Raw genomic sequence first — 28,000 nt, 5'->3', positions numbered from 1 at the left:
CAGAGCAGCACACCGCCTCCAACAAGGGCGGGGGGGGGGAATCTATTACGGTGAAAAATTAGCAGAGGGCAACTTTGCTGGAAGCGGCAAGGATTGTGAGCAGGTAGGTGTCCTTCGACGTGAAGCTGGGGAAGAATGCACCTTAGCTTTTCATTTCTGGGTTTTGTCCAGCAGGTATACAAATAGGCATCGTAAACAGCTTGCATTGTAAAACACTTGGATGATGAATACGAGCTGGCGCTTGATCTTAAAAGACCAATAAAGCTACTCGCAGTATTTACATAGTGTTTTTATGTGATACTGCACATTGACTTTCAGGTCCCGGAGAGATCATTTCGATGTACACTCAGGGTAGGATTTTTTATATGGATTTAATGTGAAATCAATACAAAAATGCGCACAGTCTTTCACACATTGAATGTCACGCTTTCTAATCTGGTAAATTGCTTCCAGGCAACGGAGAGTGTGACAGTCAGGAGCTGCGAGGGTGTTAGGGCTTGATGAACTTTAGACGGCGGTATCAAATTGATTCGTGGCCTTCAGAGAGGAGGGTTAGAGTTGGGATGCGCACCGAAAACAAACAAGCAGCTGATACTTTTCACACCACCGATGTTGCAAACATGAAGCACGTTGCGTTCTAATACTGGGTCTGGAGTCAAACATCATTCTGAAAGCAAAGCCAGGAGTTCACAGCCACAAAGAAAAAAAAAACATGCTTTTTCCGCTCAGTTCGAAGTGGTCCTCATTGGATCGGTCTGTCAGCCCTCCGCAATTAACCAAATGTGGAAATCCTCCGGGAAGCTAAAAAATACCCATTAGTGCTCCTTTACCACCGCGACATCTTGTCACCAGGCCAAGTTCCGTCGAGCCAAGAAATGCGCTGTTGGACATTTGAGACGCCGCAGATGCTGTGTCAAGCGTTTGCGGTCAGGGCTCCGGTCACCAGGTGGCCGAACCAATGGCACTTGTCACGTAGAGAGAGCCAAAGACATTACATATTGTTTGGACGTCTGAGGGGCAGTGTTTCCACAAACGTCATAAAATATATTCTCATCTGCAAATAATCGTTGTCTCGTAAATGTGACTGTGTAAACTTTATGCAAAACAACACTTTTCGTAACTTTCAAGGCAACATTCAGTGCAAGTGCTACGATTTCTCATGTTTTTTTTTTCTCTCGCAGTTATGCACTGTATTATTACACTAATGAGAAAATGAAAAGAAAACATTACTTTTCGAAAGTATTTTTTCCCCAGATTTTTAAGAATCATTTCGACCTGCAACAAAGGATCCCTTTTCTGTACCGATTCTCCCGTTTAGAACCGTTTGTGAGACTTTGGGTGAGAAGCTCGGTGCACCACGAACTCGTTGCAAGTCAATCAGAGGGTAAACGAGGGATAGAAAAATAAGTCACTGAATGATGCAACTTTCAAATGCCAGAATCGTTCTATTAGTGACAAATTGGAAAAAGCTATCGCTAGAAATTTAACACGGAGGCAAACGACTGTAGTTTAACATTCCACATATACTGCACAAATGGCATGATAATTCAAACACTTTTTATGTATAGTACATGAGGATAAAGATGTGTCAAGTGCTTTATCGGCACTATAAAAAACATTCCTTACGGCACCATCACAAAACCTTAACTCAGCGTAAAGGTGAGGTTTTACTGAAAATATGTAACTGTCATAACAGGTACAAATTGAAGTTCAAGGCTGTAAAATAAGACTAAAATACAAAAACAAAGCTGGCTTTAAAGACACCCGACGTAATGTGAGGAACGCTGGAATGTGTGTTTTCGCAGTGGGATTGCGCAGAAAACAAAAAGCCAAAGGGAAATAAAGTGAAATCCTTAAATGTTTCATCACACATGATGATGGTTTTATCCGACTGACTAAAGGCGCATTTTCCAGAAAATGTTGCTGTGAATAAAAATTTAGGGAGCGTTTTGACTTTGCAGTTTCCGCTGCATTGTTTCTGGCTCCATTATAATATAATAGGAGAAGTAAGACGGGATATAAATTGCCTCTTTGGATTCAAAGCAAAAGTGGCTGGCATATATTTTTGTCTGCAAAGCACTCTTCATCGAAAAAAATATGTTTGAAAAAAAAAAAAAAAAAAAAGATGGAAGCCTCAGCCAAACACTTAAAATGTAAAAAGGCGGAGTGTATATAATGAAAAGAGGCCCACTGCCAAGATATTTCTTCCTAGTGCGATGTTTTGTATTCATCAAACATGTTTTTTTTCCCCAACAAGAACCAGCATTGCTGCAACATTGTACACTACTCAAACTGCACATTTGTCCACCCGGAAATTAAGCCAAGGTGAGCTGTGTTGCCACCAGATGTGTTGCAGCTAATTTATTTGACACGTTGGTACTGTGTAATGATGTACTTGTCAACAACAACCCATATTTGCTTTAGAAAAAAAAATGTCACTTTGATATAATGGCAAATCTTTGTTTGATTTTACCATTGAAATTATTGTACAGTATGTCAATATTTAGTAGCTGGGTCAAGTGTGGTGGAACAGTTGAAGGTCTGATACCAATTGTTTAAGGTTTTTGTTTTCAGGAAACAACATTTCAGCGACATAGCCAAGGCATTTTTTTTTTAATAAATTATAGTTCATTGTATGGCTTTTTGGCCCTTGAAATGTTCCAAGCCACTTAATATGATGCAAGCGTTCGTCTCTGGACTTTTGACTGGGGCCAAGGTCGTCCTCCCTTCTCTTGTTGCACGCCTGAGTTGGGTTGTGGAAACATTGAAGCTACTCTTCCCTGGTCTCCATCGCGTTTTTTCTCCCATTCTCACCCTCCCACTCACCCATCAACGCACATGTCCACACACACTGAGCTTGCTGTCACAATACCACAACTACCGTAATGAACTCAAACAAAGCGCGCGAACGCACATTGAAAAAAAAAAAAAAACAGAACTTTGATGTTTTCGTGTCTCCACGAGAGCTGTATGCGGCTCGAGAGCCACGGGTTTTCCACCCATAGTTTAGAAGAACTCACTACTCCGAACAGCGGCATAGCACAGGTGTGAGTGTGCTTCAGGAATACCACAACATCTACCTACCATCTCATGTCTCACAATTTGAGCATTTGAGATATGACTAAATGCAGTTATAAGCTTAGTCCATAAATAAATTAAACATGGTCAAGGTACCACTGTAAAACAAAGTGGTTAGCGGCAAAAACAGAGTAATTACCAACAGATATCCATGTTAGTTACATTATTCCACACTCCACATTCACTCACCAACTGAACTGAAAATAATCAATTATTTTGCAAAGCTATACATAGAGCTGCAACTATTCTTGAATGACACTTCAGCGAGAAGGGTACGGTCGCTCACTCTAAGAGATTCAAAAGATTTCACGAACCCTAATAAAGAGTCACGACTTGCGCTGTTTCGTGACAGACTTGCCTTAAATGTAACGTTGCTTTAAATTTGTGAATTACATGCTGATACAAATTCGTCTGACTATTTAGATGCAACACAGACAACAAATTCAGTGGTCAAATTGAATCTAGGTCTCAAGTGCACTGACATTATGAGGCTTTAACAGCGTCCGTGTTGCCACACTAAGCCTCGGAGCTCTTCACCTTGTTTATTTAAGGCCTCAACAAGTGTCTCACCAAATTAACGCACTCCTGACTGGGGGGAAATCGTGAGTGGAAGTGGCCATCTCCAAATGTTAACCTCCTGATTTTATTGCCCCTTGAACCTCACCTAATTTCTACATTGAAAAAACTAAAATCTAACCAAGATCAAATATCCCAAATGTAGGCAAAATATGATTGTTCTGCCAAGAAATTTCTACCTACCATAAGTTTCGCTTAAAATAAGAAATACCAAAATTCTTCTGGTGTGAATACTTTAAAAGACACCAGGGTTTCTTTGGGGTAGCTATATTTATTTGTTTTATGAAATCTTGGCAATTCAAATTTCCCAACACTGAATAGTTTTCATTTCATTACTTTTAGTGGTGTAAGAGTCGATTTGCAAATGAAATACAAATTCTCAGTATTTACATTATGACATGCTGACGATGTCCGTCTTCTTTTTGGTGACAGAAACCTTCGAAACGTCTCAACGGCAAGATGTTGAAAAACTCAAAGGTGACAGATCAAACTGCCGCCGGGCGGAAGGGTAAGTGCAGAACGGAGGACACCCACCCGAGGTTGGATACGTCCCAGCTGTTTGGTTAGCGTTAGTCTGTCTTTTCACTAATGTTTCACAGGATCTCATCATTGTAAAAGTTGAAGAGGTCTTTTCTGAAACCTATGCAGATCTTTTTTCATGTGTCAAAGCACTCTTGTCCCACCAGTGAGGACAAATCAGTGGGAAAGATCTTGTGTTTCCGCAAGAAATGAAGGCTAACCCCAAGAAGACCCTACATCTACAAGTTGAAGACCTGTGATTCCATTTTTGGGTATTTGAAGACATTACACAAACAAGAATGAATCTCCAATAAATGCACACTGTAAAAGTCTCCAGAAAAGACACAACTTCATCTTTATCCGAAAGCAGAAAATTCATCACGGGAAGGAAGAGCAAATCCAAGCGAGATGAATAAAGTTTGGCGTGTTAGGAGAAAACAATGGATGAGGTGGAAATTGCAGTTACATAATTTGCTTTTTACACAAAGTAAGTCGTCGTTTTCTCTCAAGCGCCGTCAAGAAATCATCCTGCGTGATGCTGAACATCGCATTCATCCAAAGCCATGCCACTGACACCATGGTCGTCATTTTGTGACTAACCATTGTACGTCTGAGGTCTCTGAATAACGTGTTCTGTTTCCGTGACTCCCATTATCGGACCGTACGGAATTTTGTGTTGTTTGTGTCCAAAATCCTGCCAAAGCCCTACCACGTTGGGAACTTTTTGTCAGGATTCATACTATATTGTCCTGTTCTTCTTAATGCGGTCCAGTCGTGTGTTAAATCGCCGTTTCTGACGAAGGTCACCTGGATGACAAAGGTACGCGCCGTGAAAGGGCGAATGAAATTCTACAAACAATTCACTCTGTGTAAGCGCATGACTCCGTGTTGGTTGGTCGCATGTATGACGTGGTCTTTCCTTTGCGTGGTCTGTCCTTTGCAAAACCTCCGCCAACCTCAGAATGAATTCAAAGCTAAAAGCTGTTGCTGGCTGCTAGCGGGTGCTGTGGTTGGCTGCCATTTTTCCGTCACGGGGATTTGAGCTGTGTGGTGATATTGCAAACAGGTGGCATGATTTCTCTAAATCCTCCAGACATACTACAGCAACAAGCATTGGGTTTTTATCAGTTGTCAGATTCAGAAGGCCCTCAAGACTGATGCAGATCTTGACAGCTTTTGATCTCCATACCTTCTACTAATGAGCAGTGAAATTAAGCTGCAATGCTCAAAGTTGAGGTATAGAAATTAAGTTAAATTCTCTCCTTTTTATGTTGAGATCATGGAAGTAAATTTCAACATGGTAGAAAAGTTCATTCATTTCAGTAGTTCAATTCAAAAGGTCAGTCATTTCCCTGAAAAAAACAAGATGGGCCGAGCTAGCTAAGTATTTTTTTTTTTTTTATCAAAATTATTATTTTGCCTTAATCATCTCATCATACTGGCTACCACTGCTAAAAATGCTGACGTGCACGGTTGAACAAATTGTCCAATTATAAGCTTGAAATGAAATTAATAATAAACACTGTACTGTAATTAACAATAAATACTGTATATTACTGTATATTCAGCAATTGGGGCAATTTTTTAAAAAGTATTGCCATTATTATAGGAAGGTAATGTCATATTACATGAGGATTAATTAAATTGCCATATATTTTTGAGAAGGTCAATTCCCTCCTACTGTCAAAAAGAATTTGGATTGTTTTTTTATTGTAATGTTCTAATGACGGTGGTGAAGTTTAGGTTTTCATATGATGAAAGCTATAATCATCCAAATTAAAATAAAATATGTATATAAACTGATGAAATCTGCATTCTGGAAATTTTTCTTGGATTTTTTTTTTTTTTTTTTACACCAAGATATTACATAAAAAGACACCATAAACAACTACAATTGCATGTTTCCAGACTTCCAAAATTTTATGTAATCATTCTTGTTTTGGGATATACTGTACATAGGGTTATTCTCAATCACACTTTACGTGAACAACAAAAGTTTTTGAGATTTTGTTCAATAAAACAAAGTGACACCAATCGAGATATAGTACACTATAAAAGTTTTTATCAAATATTTTCAACATGACAAGCTGGTAAATGAAGTGAAATCACATTTCATTCAAAAAGTTCGAAATTGTCGTAAAAATGGAGGGATGTGATTGTCATTGGAAAGCGTCGATATTAAGATATCCATAACAATTGAAGCGCAGCTATGACCGAATTACATCCAGCGATCAATCAAAGTATTCTGATGACTTCTGGAGCATTTGAAACCCTACAAGGTACCACATCTACTTTAAATAATGACTTGGGCTCTTTGTGTACATGATTTCAGCAGCCATATTTCAATTTTTCAAGAGCCTGAAATGAGTCATACTAAACTGCTTACAGACGATGGAACTATTTCAGTGTATGGCAATTACGTCTTTTGACCGTGACTCACATAACACCTGGCTTCGCCTGGCGGTTTATATTAATAGGTTGACATACTGTCTATTTCCCCGGTAATATACATTAATTTGCAGCCTGTTAATTCTCTCAGTGCTACTTGAAATCACAGCGTGCGAACAGCTGGCGATACGCAATAAGATACAACAAAGCAGTGTTTCCCAAGCTAATTGAGTTGTATTTTGCGTGAGGAAAATATCACAGCACACCGTCTAAATATCGCAAAGAATATATTCTTGAATCATGGCAACTGATACTCATACTTCTATTTTATGAAGGGCATCAACAGGTGCCTTTTCAGGATGATTGTACATTTTGCCAATTACTGGAAGAGTATTTAATTGTTCCATCTGTTACTGTATTTTGCTTGGCGTAGATGAATGGAAAAACATGTTTTGGACTGATTTAGCAAAAGATAACTTCCCACATCACTGCTGATAATCTGTCACAGCACAGTACTTGGTACTCACTAGATTACAGTGCACAACCGACAATTGATATCTGAATATAAACAATAAAGCAACTTTTTGCTCAAGGTTAGGCACCTGCGCTATAGTTATGGAAACTTTGAGAGTCACTTATAATTACCTTTTTACCAAAAAACAATGCAGTTACCCCACCCTGTCTGCAAAACCGACATAATAGTAAGACAACAAAGCAGCTAACTGTGCTTATAAATATCTCATAAACTAGCATGTTTATGTCCATGAACAAATCTCATCTGCGATTTGTTGAGAAATAGAGTTTTATTTTAACTGTTGTTAAAATAAAATGTTACACAAAATAAGACAACATAGTCCAAAACTAGATGATGATGATAATGCAGGAGAAATACTGCACAAACAGTATTTCTTGACCCTGATGTCGGCCTTACAAAGTGAATTGCTCATTATGTGATGGGAGGTCACAGCGCTGTCACCGCGCTGTAATGACATGTTGCGTGGTTTCAATGTGAATTAACATGCTTGTTTTTTTGTGTGTGTGTTTTTGAAAGAAGACAACGAGAATTCCTCCAAAATGAAGACGTGCCACCAGTAATGTAATATTTGAAAATCAGTTTGGGTGTAGATTTGGTCTCTTCTGTCGATCTTTTTTTTTTTTTTTTTTTTTGAAGAAAGCCTGTATAAATTGTCTACTTACTGTAACCTTCCGGCAGCTGAAATGGTAATTAATGCCATTCTTAGAAAAGGCTCATTTTATCCCCTATAACTGCTTCCACATTTAAACTCACAAATGTTTACACCCTTTGTCTTTAAATTATAGCCCTTGCCACGATTTTCTTTGCACATACGCGGCCCGAAATGCTAGGGGATATCCACCTTTCACGTGAAATTTCAGGATAAACCTAAAGTGCTCAATAAACTTTACAGGAAGTGTAATTTGAGCTTCTCTAAACTTTCAAAATCATGATGCCAGTGTTTATTCCTCATGTTATTGTTTAAGTAGGTCTGTACTTTGTAGTGATCAGGTCTGCAACGATTAAGTCGATGAATGACTGCCCAATCAATTGGACTTGTTTCTCTCTTTAAAGTGTTTGTAGCAAGAAGAATCATTGTAAATTTCGTTAAGGCGAGTTAATTCAAGCGACTGCAGTTTGAGAACACACACCTGTTCAAAATTTTTGTTCGTATTACCTTGAAATTGGAAACAAAATCTAAAGATTAGTTACCGTAAATTAGGGCGACACGGTGGATCAGATGGTTAAGCGTTGGCCTCACAGTTCTGAGGTCCCGGGGTTCTATCCCGGACCCGCCTGTGTGGAGTTTGCATGTTCTCCATGTGCTTGGGTGGGTTTTCCCCGGGTGGGCACTCTGGTTTCCTCCCATATCTCAAAAACATGCAACATTAATTTGACACTCTAAATAGCCCCTAGGCGTGATTGTGAGTGCGTCTGTTTGTCGTGCCCTGCGAATGGCTGGCAACCAGTTCAGGGTGTACCCTTTCTCCTGCCCGAAGAGGGCTGGGATAGGCTCCAGCACTCCCGTGACCCTTGTGAGGATAAGCGGCAAAGAAAATGGACGGACGGATAGTTAAATTACTTAAGAATTGGAAGAATTTACGATAGTCATAGAAAAGGGATGTCAGCTTTGTCTCAAAAGCTTCAGTTCATTCAAAAATGTCAAATTAATACATCTGTAAAAGATTATGGTGCCATTTTAAGTTCATCCTGAAACAGCACCCCATAGCCCAATGTACTTCGATTTTTGTGAGTAATCTACTTCTCTTGTTTAATACTGTTTTTTTTCCGCCACGGTATTAGGAATCAAGAAGAAGTCCAAAGTGCCGGGTGTAATGATAACACAGTTTGAGGAGGAACTTCCAGAGGGAATGACAACCCCGGATTTTTCCCGCAAACCCATCGCGATCACGATTCAAGAAGGTTAGCGCTCGATCTTTCTCAAAACACAATGCCTCGATCATATTGACTAATGGCTTGTCATACTACGTTCCAGGAAAGAGTACATTATTCAAAGCCATAGTCATCGGGAATCCAAAACCCACAGTCACGTGGACGCGAGCAAATGGAGACATCGTTTTCCACCCGGACACCTGTCGGCAGAATTACAGCGAAGCCTCTCACGAGCATACTCTGGAGGTACGGCGCTGATCAAAATGTATGGACGGGGCCAGAGCAAAACAATTTTCGACGAGAATAAAAAGTGCCTTTTCATCAGTTTCCCAAGGTGGCTCCGGAGGATGCTGACACCTACAAGTGTTACGCAACAAATGATTACGGAAGAGCTGTTTGCACCGCCGTCCTGAACGTTATTGAGGGTATTTGGGACATTGAAAGTGAATTATGAAGCCTGTGTGACTATGATAATGAAAAAAAATATATATATTATCTGTTCACAGTGGGATTCTCTAAAACCAAGGAACTTCAAAAGACATTTGGAGACGGTAAGACTGCAGCACGTTGGCATAAAAAAATGACAAATGACTCGTGTCCTTTTCAGGACAAACATCGCAATGATTAGTCCGTGCTGCAAATTGTTAAAGAAGAGATTACTAAATTTTAGGGCTCGCTTTGATGATTTGATGAACACATTTTCATGACAGCGTGACAAGTGGCCACCATCTTTATGAAATTTTCTAAAAAAAAAAAAATACACATGAAATGAGGACTCTGAAATTCTCCAAAACAAATACATGGATGACAATAAAACATAACTAATTGATGACTACCGTATGATACCCGCTTTTCACAGATAATGTGACTTTTGCGCTTTTAAAGTCGAATTGTTTAGAAAAAGAGATAGCATTTGTCATGGTAATTTTGACAGGTCGATTGATACTTTTAACTACAACTTGTCATCCCAACCACACTCAGCATTTTGACAGACTGTCATTTTTGGGTATTTCTTGTCATGTTTCAAAATGTAAGTAGTCAGCGCCACGCATGGGCAATCCCGTGGCAATTATGTCAAACCTGCCAAGGAAAGCTGAATAAAGACACATTATTTGTCGCAATTAAAGCGTTTCAGTAGACAAAACAGCTCTTGGCTTTTATGAGGGTGCTTCTTCACCCCTAATTATGATCTATTTATATTCTGTAACTCAGAAATATGTTTCTTTGTTGCTTCCACTATCCGGGATATAAGCTGCCTTAAGTGGGAGATCTTCAGTGCGCAAAACCAAAAGGCAGCAAGTTAGGTTCTCGTCCTCCTCGCTATCCCCAATCAAAGGCCATGTCTTACTAATACAAACGAATTCTAGAAGTCTAGAATTTTCTTTCGGCCAGGGGACCACTTTGCAGCTGTTGGGGTTTCACAGAAAGAGCCGTTGAATTTTTCAGCTAATACCTGAAGAGAGGTTCCAAAGAGGTTAAAAATACAAACCGGGGAATTTATGAAAAGCAAATTGTGAATAGCCGGGGGATTGATTATTCTCTATCGTCTCTATTTTCTCATCACACACATAACCACTATTTACAAAGAAAGATTCGAAGTCTGGTCTATTTGAAAAGACAATCGTGACTGAGTGATCTCTGTTGCTTTCCTTTTCTGTCCAGATATCCCAGACTTTCTTCGGAAAAAGCTTAAAAAGCGGTCGGTACCTTTGTCTGCGTATGAAAAACTCATATTCATGATATCGTTAAAAAAAAAAAAAAAAAGTTTCATTGTTGATTTCTCGCAATAGCACTCCCCAGGTGGGAGTGCAAGACGAAAAGATGGCGATGCCAGAGGAGAAGGTGTGGGAAATCCTCATGAGCGCCGATAAGAAAGACTACGAGCGCATCTGTGCTGAATACGGGATCACCAACTTCCGCGGGATGCTGAAGAAACTGAAGAAGATGAAGCAAGAGCTCGGCGAAGATATTACAGAGGTATTAAGCCTTCATTTACTTGGACATTAAATACACTGCTGATGTCTTTTATTTTTGTATAGATTAGGTTCATTTGTCCCTGCGGAATTCCATTTGTGATGATCCTTCCACCTTTTATGGACCTGTCAACATACTCACATCTTGGTGAAATTATATGTACTGCGTCCAACACCCTGCATAATCGCACAATAATGCCATCTGGAACATTTTTAAAAAATGGCAAATTCACCAATCAGTATGAAATTGCATCGGCAAGTGTCCAATTACATCTGTGGATAAAATTAGATAGGACATCTGTCGTTTGGAGTTGAAGCAGCCATTTTGGGTGAATTCCAGTCCTCCAACCAGAAAATTCACACCAAATGGGCTCAAATCTGAATCAGCTATACAAGGCCAATGATAATTGTGAATCATTTTAACTTACATTTAGCACAAAAAAAAGTCAGGGCCACTAAACAAAAATGTGATTAAAGTAAATGCTACATTCTGAAATAACAATGATGTGATATACACTTGTCAGTCTGAAGAATGAGTTATTTTGCTGTGTGAATCTCGGTTGAATACACATTATTGTGTGCCTTTTGCCATCTAGTTGAAGGTGATTTGTTCGTTCTTTCTGTCACGATATATACACCTGGCAGAGATATTCAGGCCAAATAATCAAAATAAGATCATTTCCTCGGCACAAAGGTTGGGAATCACCGTACTAGACTGACAGATGACGCTAAATTGCCACACTTTTTTTGCATTTGCCATTTAATATGGACGGAGGGTTGCGTCAAACTTGGATGATCATTTCCAAGACTTCATTTCCATAAAAAAAGGGTCCAACGGGGCCATTCATATCCGCTTGCAGCTTTAATTACGACTTGTTTTTTCGTACTATAGTATCTTGCACGCATGAATAATGGCAAACACATCGAGGAAGATGATGACGGTGAAGCTACAATTGACTTGGATTTGGAGCTCAGAGAACTGAATAGTAAAGTAGTCCGTTATAAGGTGAAATGCCAGGATCTGCAATGCTTAGGTTGAATTCTTTAGTCATTAACTCATTCACTGCCAGAGTTCCCCTTGTTGCCAACTGTTTCAAAGCATTTTCACTGATCTTTCAAGACCTACAGAAGATTGTTCTATGAGAATACAAGTACCAAACTTACCAAAAGAAAGAGTAGACTTCTTTCTTTTTCCATTGTTTGATAATCAAAACTAGAACATCGGTTGGTTGCATCAAAACCCCTGTTTTCTGTCAAAAAGCTGAGTAAATGAGCTTTTTGTAGAAAGAAATGTGGTGCAGAACAGTGACTTTGACACGAGTATTTTTGTGACATTTCAAACTATAAAACAAAATGACTGAGAAAGCGCTTTTGACGGCAAAATAATAATTCATAGGCATATCTATACATATATATAACTAGGAAACACGCTGTGAGTGACAGTGACTCAGCGCATGTGTCGAGTTGAACGTCACTGGCATTTTCATTTTCGTGACACATACTCCGTTTACACCATAGAGTCTTTGTTTGAGTGTAACATGCTTCAACTTGCCCTACTTCCAACGTGTTGCCAATTTCCAAATGACAACAAGCTACCCGAATTTTTATCTTCAACTCAAAAGCTGTGCTAGAACCATAAATCGATACGACGTTGCCATCCAATGGGATACGTTAGTCACTACGGTTGCTGACCAAACCTGGGCGAGACTCTCTTCGACGCCTTCCTTCACAAATGAATTTGTCGTGGCAGTAAATAGTTGAATTCCAGTTGAATGAGTTAATAGAATTTCAAACTCACTTGGCCTATGCGTGTGTCTTTGTGTGTTATAATTGCAGGATGGCGAAATGGTCGCCTACACAAAAGAAGAATGCGACGAAATGAAATATTCTCTGAAGCAAAAACACGACACGGGGCTCTACTCCACGGATACGACTGTCGACTTTAAAGGTACGCTTTCACGACTGTGATGTATCTACGACCAGGTGGTGAGCTACTGCTGCTGAATAGTAGTCGTAATTGTACAATTTAAGATAATTGCAGTCATAACTTTCCATTCAACATTTCTGACCCAGGAAATGCTTCCCACCTGGATTTTAAAAATCCATGAGTCCATTAACTGACAGTCATCTTATATTGCCCCTTATATTTGTGACTGCCATCATTGCTTGGCTTTTCAGTCACTGTTGATCCACCAGTTGAGAAAAAAAATGGATGTCAGTTTACTATAGCAGCACCACCGATAGGTTGAGCTGGTACTCAGTTTGTACACGCAAATAGACGTTGTTAGGGCCTAATGTCTAATAGAATTGGACAAATTCATCTGGAACAGCTACACAGATTCCCTTTACATTTTATTATGTTGCTACAAAAGTCAAAGAAAAGTATTTTATTTTAACTATTATTTATAATCATAGGTTTTGGTACTGTCCATCAGTGCCAAACTGAAATTCTGCAGTGGACTTGGTAAAAAAAAAAAAAAAAAAAAAAAAAAAACATTATTGCAATTCAGAAAGAAACACTGCAATATAAGTAATTACTGTCATTTCAAATGAGAGAAAATAGTGACATGCAAAACATTTTGGTAGTGACTTGTCAAATACCGGCACTGAGGAACTTACTTGCCCAAGGTTGAAGAACATCTAGTATGTAAGATAACCATTAGAATCATACACCAACTTCTTTTTCTTAGGAGACTAAAGAATCCAACAAAAGGCAATCTGTTCTTTGATTGCAAATACAAGACCTGCTATGGACATTACTTAATGAGATCAATATTAGTAATGGAAAAAGATAGTAAAATGCAAGATGTTAAGAGAGGAAGTCCAAAACCAACATTTTAATTCATATAATTGCATTTTACAAAGAGAACAAACTTGTCTCTGAAGCCAGGCTGACAGATCACTCAATTGCGATGACATACAAATTGATAAACTGATGCACTGATAACAATAATGTTTCCTGTGTTTGCATAATCCCGCAGCACCTGATGTCGACTTTGCTCTCAAAATCCAAGAGGTCAAGGCAGACGAAAGAGAGGATGCAATGTTTACATGCATCCTGACGGCGCCTCTGAATGAGATCAAGTGGTTGGGCAAGAATGTCCCACTGTCAAATGGAGAAAAGTTCGAAATCACCGTCTCGGAAGATAAGCTCATCCACAAGCTGATCGTGCATGACTGTCTGCCATTGGACGCCGGAACCTACACTGCTGTGGCAGATGCCAAGTCGTGCAATGCCTGGCTTATGGTTGAAGGTGAGAAACAATTATGGTATTGTATTTTTTTTCCCCAATTCATTTTCATTTAGTAATCAAAATAAAAAATATATATAGCTTAAAACATGAATGAAAAAATACGGATTTTTCAATTCTAAAGTGAGTTTGATTTAAATATTCAATTGGTCTTGTGTCGCCGAACTGGATGTTTGGAAAAAGCAAGTTAGCTTGTCGGCAGCATCAATAAGTCAACCAAGACAAAAACACAGGTCTACACGTATCATTGTGCAATAGTTGAAAGAAGAATGAAAAGAGACTTTTACTGTTGCAGTGATTTGTTCCAAGTCTACTAGTCCCCATACTGTATGCAAACGGACAAAGAACGATTTAAGCAGGTCTATCATGTCAGATATAAAACATGAAAACAATCACCATCACCCATGAAACGCGTGTTCTTGATTCAACATGGCTGAGGCACCATTCGATGGATCACGGTTGTGGTCCACACCGATTGTGGTGGGAAACAAGTTAATTTATCTTAACTAATTTTGGTCATCAAAAGTCTGGACAAGGTAAACCAACCAACCAATTGCAAACTAAAACCCAAGTCCGTCCAGTGGCCAGTTGATCCATTTTCAGTTTCTGATCAGAGCCTGAAATAAAATGTGAAAAATCTGACATTTTTTTCATGATCTTAAAAAGGAAAAATTAGATATTTCAATTTTTGGATTCCACGGAATAGAACTGGTTGCTGTTGGGGGTTTTCCCCCCCTTTCTATCGAATAATGGATTCTCTTGAGAAAACATCCAGGTAAAATCCATGTCTATATTTTAATCCTCCAGCGGATAAAGAGAGTAGCACCAAAGGAACGAAAGCCGCTCGGAAAAATACCTTGGCCGGGGGTGGTGATGACGAAGACTTGCTGAGGATTGCCAAGGAACAGCAGGAAAGGTACCAGAAAGAAATGGAGGAGAAGCTGGAGCTTGCCAGGAAGGCTCAATCGGAGCGGGACGCCGCTGAGGAAGCGCAAGCGGCTATAAAGCGGTCCGCGGAGGCCAAGGCTGCCAGTGCAAAAAAGATGGAAGCTAGTGTGGAAGAGCCTGTGAGGAGAGCTTCCATCAAAGCAGCGGGAGAGGCTGCCGATGTGGCCCTTGGAGAGCCGAGCGAAGACAATGAAGCCGGGCAAAATTCCTTATTCATGGAATCGGTTCAGGGAGATGAAGTCATAGGTGGAGATGTGCAAGACATAGGTAAAGGTATTTATGAAGACACACTTTGGTTTGGAAAGGATTTTACGCACACGTTTCTTAAGTACAAAAATACATGATTTTTTTTTTTTTTTCACCCAAAATCTACATCATGTGAAGATTTAACAGCATCTCCTAGGCTAGCAAAATTAAATGTGCTTCATGTAAAAAAAAAATAATAATAATAATAATACAGGAATAAAGTACGGGGGAAAAAAAGCCCCGCCATGAACGGACAAAAAAAAAAAAAAAAGAAAAAGGCAAATAACTGACACCCCCTGAGACAAAATATTTTGAATTGCTGATGTCTGTAGTTTAGTAACTAAACCACAAACTATGATCCATTAAAAGTTTCATATAATTTCTAAACTAATTGTACAACATTCCTCTTTTTAAAAATTGACATAGCTTATTTAATCGTGAAAAACTGAACTGGAATGTGTGCCAAACACTCCCTGTAACTTCCGCTAAAAAAAAAAAAAAAAAAACTTCCTCCCCAAAATGCAAATTTTGTCTTCTCAGCTAAGATGTAACCCCTCAGCATACTAATTTGACACCAATTACTGTACTATTTTACTACACTACTTTCCTTCCTCCCGGCAACTTGTGAGATTTTAGGTCTTTTCAGGTCCCACAGGAAAAAAAACACAAACAGACGAATTTGGGAAACGTGAACCGCAAATATGGAGAAAATTATTGTATTGGTTTATCAAAATTCCACCTATATATATTCAAAAGGATATAGAGTTTACAATTTAAAGGAGCTTCACAGAGGTTAATCATGCCCAACACCGAACATGACACACATATTTCTTTTTGTATTCCCCTTTGAATTTGTTCTACCGTGTCCGAGTATGCTTTTCCATTAGTGTATTTTTATTGAATATCCTCGAAACGCCACATAACACACTCGTTTGACGTGTTCCTGCATATTCTTATAGAAAATAATTTTATTGCTAGTGAATGTCATTCAACCCTTGAAAAAAAAGAAAAACTGGAATAAAAAAAAAAATCACAAACTAAGTTGAGTATAAGCTTAAAGATAGTTCATTTATACACAACTAGTAAAAAAAAATTATAGTTTATCTCAGCAATAATTGGCAATATGGCGATTATTACAAAATGATCTACCGTACATTTTTTGTAAATTGTACTTCCTTCATGTCAACTGTTGTGATTCAAGTTGTTTTCTCTTTCTGTTGCATAATCATGATGCTTATCGTATAACACTGTATGCTTTTTCATGGATTTTCAGCACTATCCTTAAAGAACAATCCATGTTCTAAAAAAATGTTTTTAACCGAGAAAAAAATATCAATCAATTGTATCTAAAAATTGATTGATTTTTTTTTTTTTTACCCAAAAATGTGATAAAATAAAATGAGGAACTGGCGCTCAGTTACAAGTCAAAGGTAAGTATCTTTTGTGACTCTTAGCCAGAGTGCATATTAATTACAGATATGAGAGCAAATATTAACCAACACATCATGTTCTGCATAAAGCTCCCACTGATTATCACCAATAGGAAATGATCATGGCGAGGGAACCTCACAATCAGAAAATGAAAAGTCTGGAAAAAACGAAACACTTCCCGAAGTGATTGCGAGCCAAATTACGGACGGCGAAGACGCTGCTGTCGGTAAGAAATTTCTGAGGTTGCACGCTTTCCACGGCCAACAAATTGTTTGTGAAAGGCTGAGTTTAATGCAGGCCCGACACTTCATAACAATTCACTGCAATGTCTGCAAAGTCGAATTTTAAAGTCTTAAATAATTTTAGGATGTGGCTCCTTAAAGACTGTCTGGTAAAAGTCAGTCACCTGATTCTGCAATTGATGGATTTTTTTTCAAAAATACTTAAATCTAAAGCAGAAATAAATGGTCCTGATGCTGTGCTCAGCAGTTGAAGCTATGCCAAGAGTCTCTTTTACAGCAAAGTGCATAACGAGCACTATGCGAGAGCATCCTCTCGCCGTGAAGTTGCCATTCATCATCACCAACGGGAAATGATCATGGCGAGGAAACAGCAAAGCAAAAAAAGTGAAAAGTCTGAGACTAATGAAAAGCGTCCCAAAGTAAAAATTGCTGATGCTGTAAATGCTGCTGCTGGTAAGAAACACCTGTAGATAATTAAATATCTGCTAAACTACAGTATTTGACAATAAAAAAAAAAACACTCACATAAATGTGGCACTGATGATATATACACTGTAGGTATACAGTACACTGTATTGACTCCAAAGTCGACCACCATACTGATTTTGAAATATTTTCGCAAAGGCTTCATATTACTTCAAGGACAGAATGTTTGAGAACTGACATATTTGTTCAGCAAATCAACAGATTTGTTGGTTTTCTGGTTGTAAGTGCAACTGGAGCGTTTTTGTGATTTGTGATTAAGAGAGCTTATAAATAATAGATATAACTAATAGACAATGATCATGCAGAGGAAACTCAAACCAAAAAAAATGAAAAGTCTGGGGAAAAATGAAAAATTTGTGGACGAGGAAGACGCTGCTGTTAGTAACAAAACATCTATAGGTACTTTCATGACCAATAAATCATTTAACAGCGAAAATGCTGACTAAAAGCGGGATAAGCACATAATGAGTTAATATTGTGAAAGAAAAATCATCACGTTCAATCTGTCAACCAATCAAAAATCTGAAAACATTTGCTCGTTGTGTTTCAGTCAGCAAGCTCCCTGATTGGCTATCATTTCGTTCACACACTTCACATACTCCGTGGCTCAGACTTTCTTGACTGTGAAAACATTTCGGATTTCCATTCCACAAAATGCGGAATGGCAAGTGACGAAATCTGGAAAACGGGATGGCTACGTTTCGATTACATGATTGTTAGAAGCCAAACTTGCTAAAATTGTGTTTAATTCAGGGCTGTGGTCTTCAGGTTGCTCGTTTGCCTGGCAGCTCCTTCCTCAGCACCCTTCTACCAATATACTCGCTCTCTCGCCTCTGGACATGTCCAAACCATCAAAATCTGCTCTCTCGAACCTTGTCTCTAGAACATCCACCTTTGGCTGTCCCTCTAATGAGCTCATTTCTAATCCTAGCCAACCTGCTTACCCCTAGCGAGAACTTCAGCATCTTCATTTCAGCCATCTCTAGTTCTGCTTCCTGTTGTCTCTTCAGTGCCACTGTCTCTCATTCGTACATCATGGCTCACTTCACCATTGTTTTATAAACTTTGCCCTTCATCCTATCAGAACTCTTCTGTCACATAACACACCAGACACCTTCCACCAGCTGTTCCAACCTGCTTGGACCCGTTTCTTCACTTCCTTACCACACTCACCATTGCTCTGGATTGCTGACTCCAAGTATTTGAAGTTGTGCACCCTCGCTGTCTCTTCTCTCTGGACCCTCACTCTTCCCCCTTCACCCTCTCATCCGTGCACACATTCTGTTTTACTTCAGCTAGTCTTCATTCCTCTCCTTTCTAGTGCATGCCTCCATCTTTCTAATTTATCCTCCACCTGCTGCCTGCTTTCGCTGCAGATCACAATGTCATCTACGAACATCATGGTCCAAGGGGATTTCAATCTAACCTAATCTGTTAGCCTATCCATTACCTCAGCAAACAGGAAGGGGCTCAGAGTTGATCCATGATGCAGTCCAACCACCACTTTAAATTCTTCTGTCACACCTCACCACTGTTCTCCTGCCCTCATACATGTCCTGTACTATTCGAACATACTGTATTTCTCCGCCACATCAGACTCACACATGCAGTACCACAGTTCCTCTCTTGGTGCTCGGTGATGGACTTTCTATAGATCCACAAAGACACAATTTAGCTCATTGTGACCTTCTCTCTACTTTTCCACGAGCATCCTCAAGGCAAATAAGATGACAGCTTGTAAAATACGTCGCGATCATTTAGAGAGCCTTCAGTCAAATGGGGTGGTAAATGGGGAACTCTTCATATTTGTACCCATTTAGCTGCAGCATTTAACTTTTAAAAAAAAATTGTACCTTGCGTTACTACTTTGTTATGGTCGATTTGACATCAAGCTCTCAAATAGTTTCATGAACGGGATATAACACTATTGTTGGTTAAATTAATCAACAAAGTCCAGAATTTTTTCAAAGAAACAATAAGTGCGCCGTTAACAGCTGAAGGTATTGTCCTGGAAATATTTCTGGTCTGAGTGCATATCAATCAACAAATCAATAATCTGGATAAAGATGCCATTTATTATCACCAATAGGAAATGATCATGGTGAAGAAACTGCAGAGCAAAACAGTGAAAAGTCTGGGACAAACTGTCCCAAAGAGAAAATTGTGGACGACAAAGACGCTGATGTTGGTAAGAAATGTCTGAGGTTGTACACTGTCCTTTATACAGTATCTTATTATAGCTTTTGTCCCCAAAGTACTTTGCCATGGTCAACTTAAGGTATAATCGCAAAAGCCTCATATCATTATTATTGTTTGTGAACTCTTGAAAATGGTGACCTCCAACGACTGCTACCTAATTTGTTATTTGGGCATGCGCTTTTTGTGTGTACTTTTTTTTTTTTTTTTAGTATGAGTGGAGTTAAGTTCAAGTACCAATGGTAATTTGCATTTAAGCATGGGGCTGAATTGTCTATTTGTGTATGGAACGACCGTATTTACTCAATTAGCAGCCATCTCACAAAAAGCCAGATAGGCATTCACAGATAAATGCGTCCCTAAAACATTGCATCAAGGTGAAAAAAGTATAGATATATATATATAAAGAGTATAACCTGTAATAATGTCAACTCACAATGGCTATTGTTCACACACAGACATGTTAAGAACTACTGAGTCCAAAATAAACTGAACCCTGCCTCCTGCCCGTTGACAGCTGGGATAGGCTCCGGCACTCCCCGCGACCCTCGTGAGGATAAGCGGCGAAGAAAATGGATAGATGGATGGATGTAATAATTCCCTCCATATGCAGTTAATTAATTTATTCCACTAGTACTATTTGTGGAAATACGGTCTGTAGAAACAGTTTGTTTCTGATGGTCCTTTCTCTAGTAAATGTATATATATATATATATATACACACACACGTGTGTCTGTATAAAATATAAATATGCTATGCTAACTAAATTCCTGGTGTTGCATTGCCATTGCATTGCTCCTGACTGTCACTATTATTATAGTTGTTAATGTTTCGTTTTGATGCATACTCAGCAGTCAATGAGAAACACTGGACTGACAGTACTGACCTTGATGTCACCTAAAAGCAAAAAATAATAAACACTATGATATATGGGCACTGGACTATGCAGGTGAGAGTGAGGAAGAGGAGACAGAGCCAGCAGCTGGCAAGCGCATCAGAGTAAGGCAAGGCCCACTGATCGAGGACACAATCATTGGTAAGATGACATGCACCGCGGTGCCTTCTGCATGGGGAATTAGTTTTTATTTTTATGATGAAGTCATTTGATAAGAAAATGACTTTTAATGTGCTTTGAGGCCTTACAATGCAGTGTGTGCGTGCAAACGCTAATTGAATAAATGACCTTTTCCCAGTCATTGTTTCTCAACAGGAGTGCATTTCACCTTTGAGTGCCTTGGAGGTATGCTAATCAAATTGGATGCACTCGTGAGGGCACCCCATATAATTACAGCCTTAATAGGCAAATGAATGAAAACATATTGGGGTCTCGCGTGCGGCACGCAATACATCTGCGTCTTAATTAGACCGGATGACGGGAGGTAATGTACTGTTTAATGTGTATGTGTTTTCACCTCCATTTCATCCATGTGCTGTGTTTGCAGACAGTGCGGGCACAATTGTGCTCTTTGTGCATTCATGTTAACAATCTTGCTTGCTTTCCGTAACATAATTGCGGATGAGTCAGTGCGTTGAGGGCGATGACTCAAATGAACCCAACGGGCATGTGTTCTTTCGACGGAAGCTGGAACACTTGTGTGCCGGCGTGCTCTTTGATCATTTCAAGATGGAGGACAACTCAGCTGCCCCTTGAACTGTTTTTGTTCAGAAGAGATTATTTTTTTGTTGTTTATAATTTCCACTAAGGAAGAGAAGGAAGCCATTTTCGAATCTTAAGGATGAAGACAGCCACTTTCCAACCAAACAATGACAAGACGCCTAACATAGCCTCTTCAAATACATGAAAATTCAATTTTGGTGTGAAGAACAAAATTTTATAGAAATACTGAATGAGTAATGAGGTAAGTCTGCTCAAATGTGCATGCACCACCACATGAGTGACTATCAACCGTATATACACGTACTGTGAGATAAACACAAGATGCAACGGTCATCACCGATGGGTCTATTTCACTAACTTGTAAGTTGGTTAATCTTCAGACCCAGGTGTTCACTTCCACATCGGACTCTCCGACTGCAAAGCCATCATTGGGGAAGAGGCCGAGCTTATGTGTAAACTCAGCAGCGAGGACTGTGAGGGCATCTGGTACAAAGATGGAGAAGAGGTATATCCTTTTGGAAATTAATGATTGTTTTTAATCTCTTTTCTTAAGTTTCAAATGAGACCGCATTTATTTCCAGATAAAGGCGACAGAGGCTATGACCATTATAAAAGAAGGAAGCTACCATAAGTTGAAACTGCACAAAGTCCCGGAAGAATTTGCTGGAAAATATAAGTTTGAAGCAGACGGACGGAAAACGGAGGCCTTAGTGGTTGTTGAAGGTAAGTCCAGAGACAATGTTGTCATGGGACTAAAAAAACAAAACTCCCTAAAATATCTGTGTAAACAAACATTTTTAGATCCCCCAAGATTCAACCAAGAGGACTTAGAAACCTTTATCAATCCTGTTATGGTGAAAAAGGGGCACAAAGCAACCTTCAGGTTAGCGTACCTGGGACGGGAGCCTATAAAAGTTCAGTGGTTCCTCGAAGGGGAAGAGCTTTCGGACGAGGCCAACATCAAGCTGGAAACCTCGGACGGCTGCACACGTCTGCTTCTGATCAAGCTGCAGCGCAAGGACAGTGGTGAAGTCAAGCTGAAGCTCAAAAATGAGTTTGGCGCTGCCGAGGCCTTAACTGAACTGATTGTATTAGGTACGTACTGGATTGAAATAAAATACATACAGTGAAGCCTCCAAAGTTATAATCAATCCATCCTCTGACGTCAAAGCTCCCGATAGTGTGATTTCTGGGCCGTTAAACATCCATGGTTACACTGTACATTCCACTGTAATGTATTTAGTACTTCGACCTAATGGCTCTAACATTCCTGAACAGATAAACCCACACCCCCGATGGGACCTGTGGAGATCGTGGAAGCTTCCTCCTCTGCAATCGAGATAAAATGGCGACCACCGAAAGACAGCGGCGGCTGCAACATAGGCAACTATATTCTCGAGAGGCAACAGGTGGGACGCAATACTTGGAAGAAGCTTGGGCCTATCGGGCCGCTGGCGAAATACCGGGACCCTGACGTAGACCACGGCCGCAGGTACTGCTACCGCATCAGAGTGGAGACTGAAATGGGCACCAGTGAGCTGATGGAAACGGAGGACATCCAAGCTGGGACAAAAGGTAAAGTAATGCCATCGTTGGATATGTTAAATCCGTATCCACTACATGCAACAATTTTTAACTGTTTCTCACTTAAACAACTAGACAAACCAGTGATTCGACAAAAATACCATAATATCTGTCGTAGTACAGGGACTGACATGTGAGGGGCAGACTTGTGCAAGAGGGTATCCAGACTGGGAGAAAATACAGTTGTAGAAGAAGACAGGAGACACTAGGTGGACTTGTAATTGCAAGCGCTTTACTGTGGTGAACAACTTATAAAAACCTCCAACACAACATTTATATTTCCTCATGTGCTTGTGTATAAAATCGGATAAAAATAATTGTTCAGAGCAGGCGTAGAACTGGTAGAGAAAAGCGTATTTAAAGCAGGTTTTTACGATCTAGGTAGCACTAATGTCTTTCACCATGGAACAATTGGAAGGGCAGCATAAGAGCAATATGAAGCTTCAAGTGATGGAACTGGTAGTGTTACTGGAAGACAAACCATTGAATTACAGAAAAATCTATCACTCAAATAATTTTAGAGAAGCCAGCAAGAGCATAAAAGGCAACTTTTGTTTGATTTAGCTCATAACTAGTGCCAAACACGTGTAACTGTATTTAAAACTTGAGACTGCACCCCTGAAAAACTGCTCTGGCTTGGGTCGTTTGAGACAGGAGATATGTCATAGTTGACTGGCTAAAAGTCAATCCTTAGATCATTCAGAAGCTCCGAAATTGCACTGTTGTATAGACAATATTTTAATAAATATATGTTTTGTTTTGGGTGTTAAAAATGTATAGAAAAGCTACATTTTGCCCGTGCCTCTTCATCAAGATTACACAAGGTACTGCTGTTTGGAGAAACTTTTCAGATGCAGCATCTAATATACGTAAATTCAGCAATCACAATTTGTAATATCTTTGAGAAAACACATGGCGTGGTAAATTGATCTAATTATATACACTCATCCCAGAACATGCTAAATTAACTGCACAAAATGTTTGCGAATTTCACCAATGCAGTCCTGGGTGCACCCAGTTTGCACATCAGCTTCCATCCACTGTTTGTGCGAGCTACCAAGTTCATTCCCATTTTTGGATGTGCAAACCTGCAATAAATTACGCCCTTTGACTGCGAGGAGGTAAAATGCTTAAATTTGTTCAGTTGATTCGTGTATAGCACACGGATTCAAAGCGAAAACCTATTAGATTTCTAACAACGGTATGAATTGTTTGTGTACACAGCATATCCTGGACCTCCATCAACACCAAAGGTTGTCAGTGCCTTCAAGGACTGCATCAACCTTTCTTGGTCTCCTCCTGGCAATACGGGAGGCACCAATATTCTTGGATACAACCTTGAAAAGCGCAAAAAGGGAAGCAATCTGTGGGGTCAAGTTAACCCACCAGACGAGTTGATAAGAGGTTTCTTTATATGTCTGTAAGAAAATTAAGTGTTGATGTTTGTTTGCTTCTTAATTGTCATTTTACACCCCCACAGCGAAAGGCTTTGCTGTTAAAGATGTGGTAGAGGGAATGGAATATGAATTTCGTGTGTCAGCTATCAATAACTCTGGAGCGGGTGAATTCAGCACACCTTCCGATTTTGTCTTTGCCAGAGATCCCAAAAGTAAGTGGTAAATTGGAAATTTAAGGGTAATTATAGTATCAAGCCAATCCTGAAAACTGGAACCCTAATTATTAAATGATACTTTTCAGAGCCTCCCGGAAAAGTCATCGATTTGAAGGTGACAGACTCCAGCTATACAACTCTATGCCTGTCTTGGACCAAACCCAAGGACATTGAGAAAGTCCAGGATGAAGCCAAAGGTTACTTTGTAGAGATCCGGCCCGCAGAGAGCACAGAATGGAATCGTTGCAATTCCAACTTGGTGACCACAAATTTCTACACGGTGAAAAATATGAAGTCAATGGCCATGTACTGGGTGAGAGTGATCGCGATCAACGATGGCGGCGAGGGAGAACCACAGGAACTGGATAACTATGTCCTTGCGATGCCGCCTCCCGGTTAATAACTTTTTTCTCCCTCTTGTCAGACTGGTTTAAATTTAAAAGACGTGCCTGCTGCGCTAAATTCAAAGCACGACTTTCATTCGGAAAATGACGGTCTCTGTAAAGAAATAATAATTTGGGATTTTTGTTTTTTTTTTTTTACCTAGTGAGACCACGCTTCACTGACACCAAAATCAAGAGCTTCATGGTCGTCCGAGCTGGAAATTCAGCACGGCTTACAATGAACTTTGAGGTAATTGTCTTAAATGAGGACCATTTGGGGGAGAAAAGCAGGAATCATTCATTCAGGGTGATCTAATGTTCATTATCTTTTTATATCCTCTGCAGGCCTCGCCCTGGCCCGAGGTCACGTGGCTGAAAGACGACGTGCCGGTCACTAAAAAAGTGACGATTAGCAATGCGGAAGGCACTTCGCAGCTCCTGATTCCTTCCGCTGAGCGCTCAGACTCCGGTGTCTACACCATTGTTGTCAAAAACATTGTGGGACAAGAAACCTTCAGCATTGAAATAAGAGTCACAGGTGAGTGTTTGTAATTTAGGGGGTGTCTTCAGTTTACGTTGGAGTTCTGTTCCCATGACGAAAATGTAATACAAACTTGATTATAATTATTACTTCAAAACTGGGTTAAGGACTGCTGTTTTGGGTATAAATTTTAAACAAAAGAAAAAGAACAAAAGTCTTACCTTTACTCCTGGAGTTAGCCTTCACACAGCAAGAGGCACAAACTAGTCTACTGCACCTAATTAGTAACCACAAAATGTCGCAGTTTTAGGAAAACAAGGACACCCTGTAAAGAGTTTCTGTTGTAATTAAAGTAGAAAAGTTTTTTTTTTTTTTTTTTGTTTTGTTTTTTTTTAAATTTTAGATGAACCAAAGCCACCAGGTCCAGTTGAAATCGAGGAAAACGTACCAGGCACGGTGACCATTTCATGGGCGCCTTCTCCAGATGAGAAACGTGACGACAGGTTGCATTACATGGTTATGAAGAGAGACTCCAGCAAGGGGACATGGATGACCGTGGCAGATCACATCTTTAACAATAAGTTCACAGCCTGCAATATAATGCCGGGCTGCGAGTACCAGTTCCGAGTCTACGCGAAGAATGACATGGGCTCCTCCAAACCCTCTGAATCACCAAAGTGGCTGGTATCAAACAAGAAAGGTATGTACACTAGCAGCTTTTTGCACAAAATCAGACAATTCACATACACACTTTTTTTTCCAGAGAAGTTCACAGTGAATATACCAGAATCCAAGACCTGCGATCTCCAGTGCCCCCCAAAGTTCCTCGTCCCGCTGAAAATGCACACCGCTCCCCAAGGATACGAATGCTACATGAGTTGCGCTTTAAAGGGTGACCCGACACCTCACGTCACGTGGCTTCGCAACAACATAAGCCTGAATACCAACACCAACTACTACATCTCCAATACCTGCGGAGTCTGCTCTCTACTCATACTGAGGGTCGGACCCAAGGACACCGGAGAGTACAAGGTGGTGGCAGAAAACCCCCGAGGGAGAGCAGAGTGCTCCACCAAGTTGACAGTTAGGGGTAAGTCTTGACCAGTAGCGATGGCAATACAGTATGTGAGTCTGTCATGAAAATATTTACATATATCTCATCCTTTTTTAAATTTCAGAATAAAAAATGTAAAAAAAAAACCTGGAGAAGATGGAGGACTTTTGACCACAAAAAAAGTAAAGCTGTCACACAAATCATTGCTGCTGATTTTCAGTGATTAAAAAAAACCCTCTCCTCTTTGGCACATTATCTTCCCCTTGTGATGTTGAATACTTGATCAACAAATGTTGACTTGATATTTATTTATTGCAAAAAAAAAAATCATTGCACCATACACAATTATATATTATATTATAATACTATTATTAAAAAAAGTAACGTTTAAGTTGTTACAGTACGTGTGTCTAACAGCAAACATCACACGGGAGAAATTAAATATATTCATGTGAAATGCATTTAAGTCAAATTTGACTGTTCACTGGCTGAATTGGTTAAGTCCCAAGCACAAACCAAGGAGACTGAAATTGTTTTTGACTTTAATGTAAATAAACCCTTTTGACTCTAACTCAAGAGTGATTTTCTTCTTTTAACAGTCCGGCAACATCAGCAGCATTACAATAGCATTACTAAATTACAACGCAAGGTATATTTCCACAAATATGAACCTTCCTCTAACATAAACCATTCACGCAATTAGTCACTGGATGCATCATCCAACACAGATATCAAAGAGTTAACCCCAATTTCAACTAAAAAACAGCAAGACCGAAGCAGTCTCTCAGATGACTTCCGCAACGCAACTCAACGCAAATGTGTTCCCTGTGCAGTACTAAAAATGATATTTTCTAACAAAAATAAACCTATCTAGTAGATTGATCGCTCCACAATGTCAGGTGCATTTTTGCTCCCTTCCTCTCAAAAAAAAAAAAAACACTTCTAGGCCCTAAATGACAAGTGGGGCAATAATTGTGCTGCGTGACAACATATTCTTCATGCCCTGGCAAAAGCAGATACCTAAAATGCCTGCCATTCATAACTTTTAAACATCATATGTCACTACCATTGTGAACTGACAACCTCCTGTAATATTGATTGGTACAGTATCAACACAGCAGTATCAGGGCTCAATACTGTTCCGGGTACAGATAACCAGTTGTACAATTTCAGTTAACAATTGCAGTATATATTTTGCTGTGATCGACTGGCACCGATCGAGGGCGTAATCGGCTTATCGTCCCGAGTCAGCTTGGATATATCCTCAGGATCCCCACAAAACTGAACAAGATGACCGGAATAGAAAATAGATCGATGGACTATACCCATATATTATGACAATGATTACAGCATTCATTGGTTGCTGTAAATGGTTAAATGGTGATTGCGTACTGGCAACACATTGTTTTACATAAGCAACTTATCAGGACTTATGGATGATCACATTAACTTGTGCCATAAATCATCAACATTCACTTCAAAATGCTTACAGTCTTGGAAGAATTTCATTGGAAACCAGGACTCAG

At 39.6% G+C, this 28,000-nt stretch overlaps 1 protein-coding gene across 1 annotated transcript; it reads left to right on the top strand.

The window, feature by feature from the left end:
* On the top strand, positions 1–26,697 carry LOC133507380 (immunoglobulin-like and fibronectin type III domain-containing protein 1). The gene is given in 23 exon segments (XM_061832337.1): positions 1–103; positions 4,087–4,162; positions 8,879–8,998; positions 9,072–9,214; positions 9,294–9,411; positions 10,631–10,671; positions 10,769–10,945; positions 11,834–11,947; positions 12,778–12,889; positions 13,893–14,195; positions 15,000–15,151; positions 20,733–20,778; positions 21,726–21,865; positions 21,942–22,083; positions 22,162–22,455; positions 24,169–24,348; positions 24,425–24,553; positions 24,643–24,951; positions 25,104–25,189; positions 25,285–25,477; positions 25,824–26,120; positions 26,184–26,510; positions 26,599–26,697. Coding segments are annotated over 22 exon segments (3,477 nt in total). The 5' UTR covers positions 1–103; positions 4,087–4,113; the 3' UTR covers positions 26,604–26,697.
* Positions 26,698–28,000: the final 1,303 nt, after the last annotated feature.

Source organism: Syngnathoides biaculeatus, chromosome 10, assembly GCF_019802595.1.
Source record: "Syngnathoides biaculeatus isolate LvHL_M chromosome 10, ASM1980259v1, whole genome shotgun sequence".
In the NCBI taxonomy this organism is placed as follows: domain Eukaryota; kingdom Metazoa; phylum Chordata; class Actinopteri; order Syngnathiformes; family Syngnathidae; genus Syngnathoides; species Syngnathoides biaculeatus.
The sequence above is the reverse complement of the archived record's forward strand: the minus strand, read 5'-3'. Positions and strand labels throughout refer to the sequence as shown.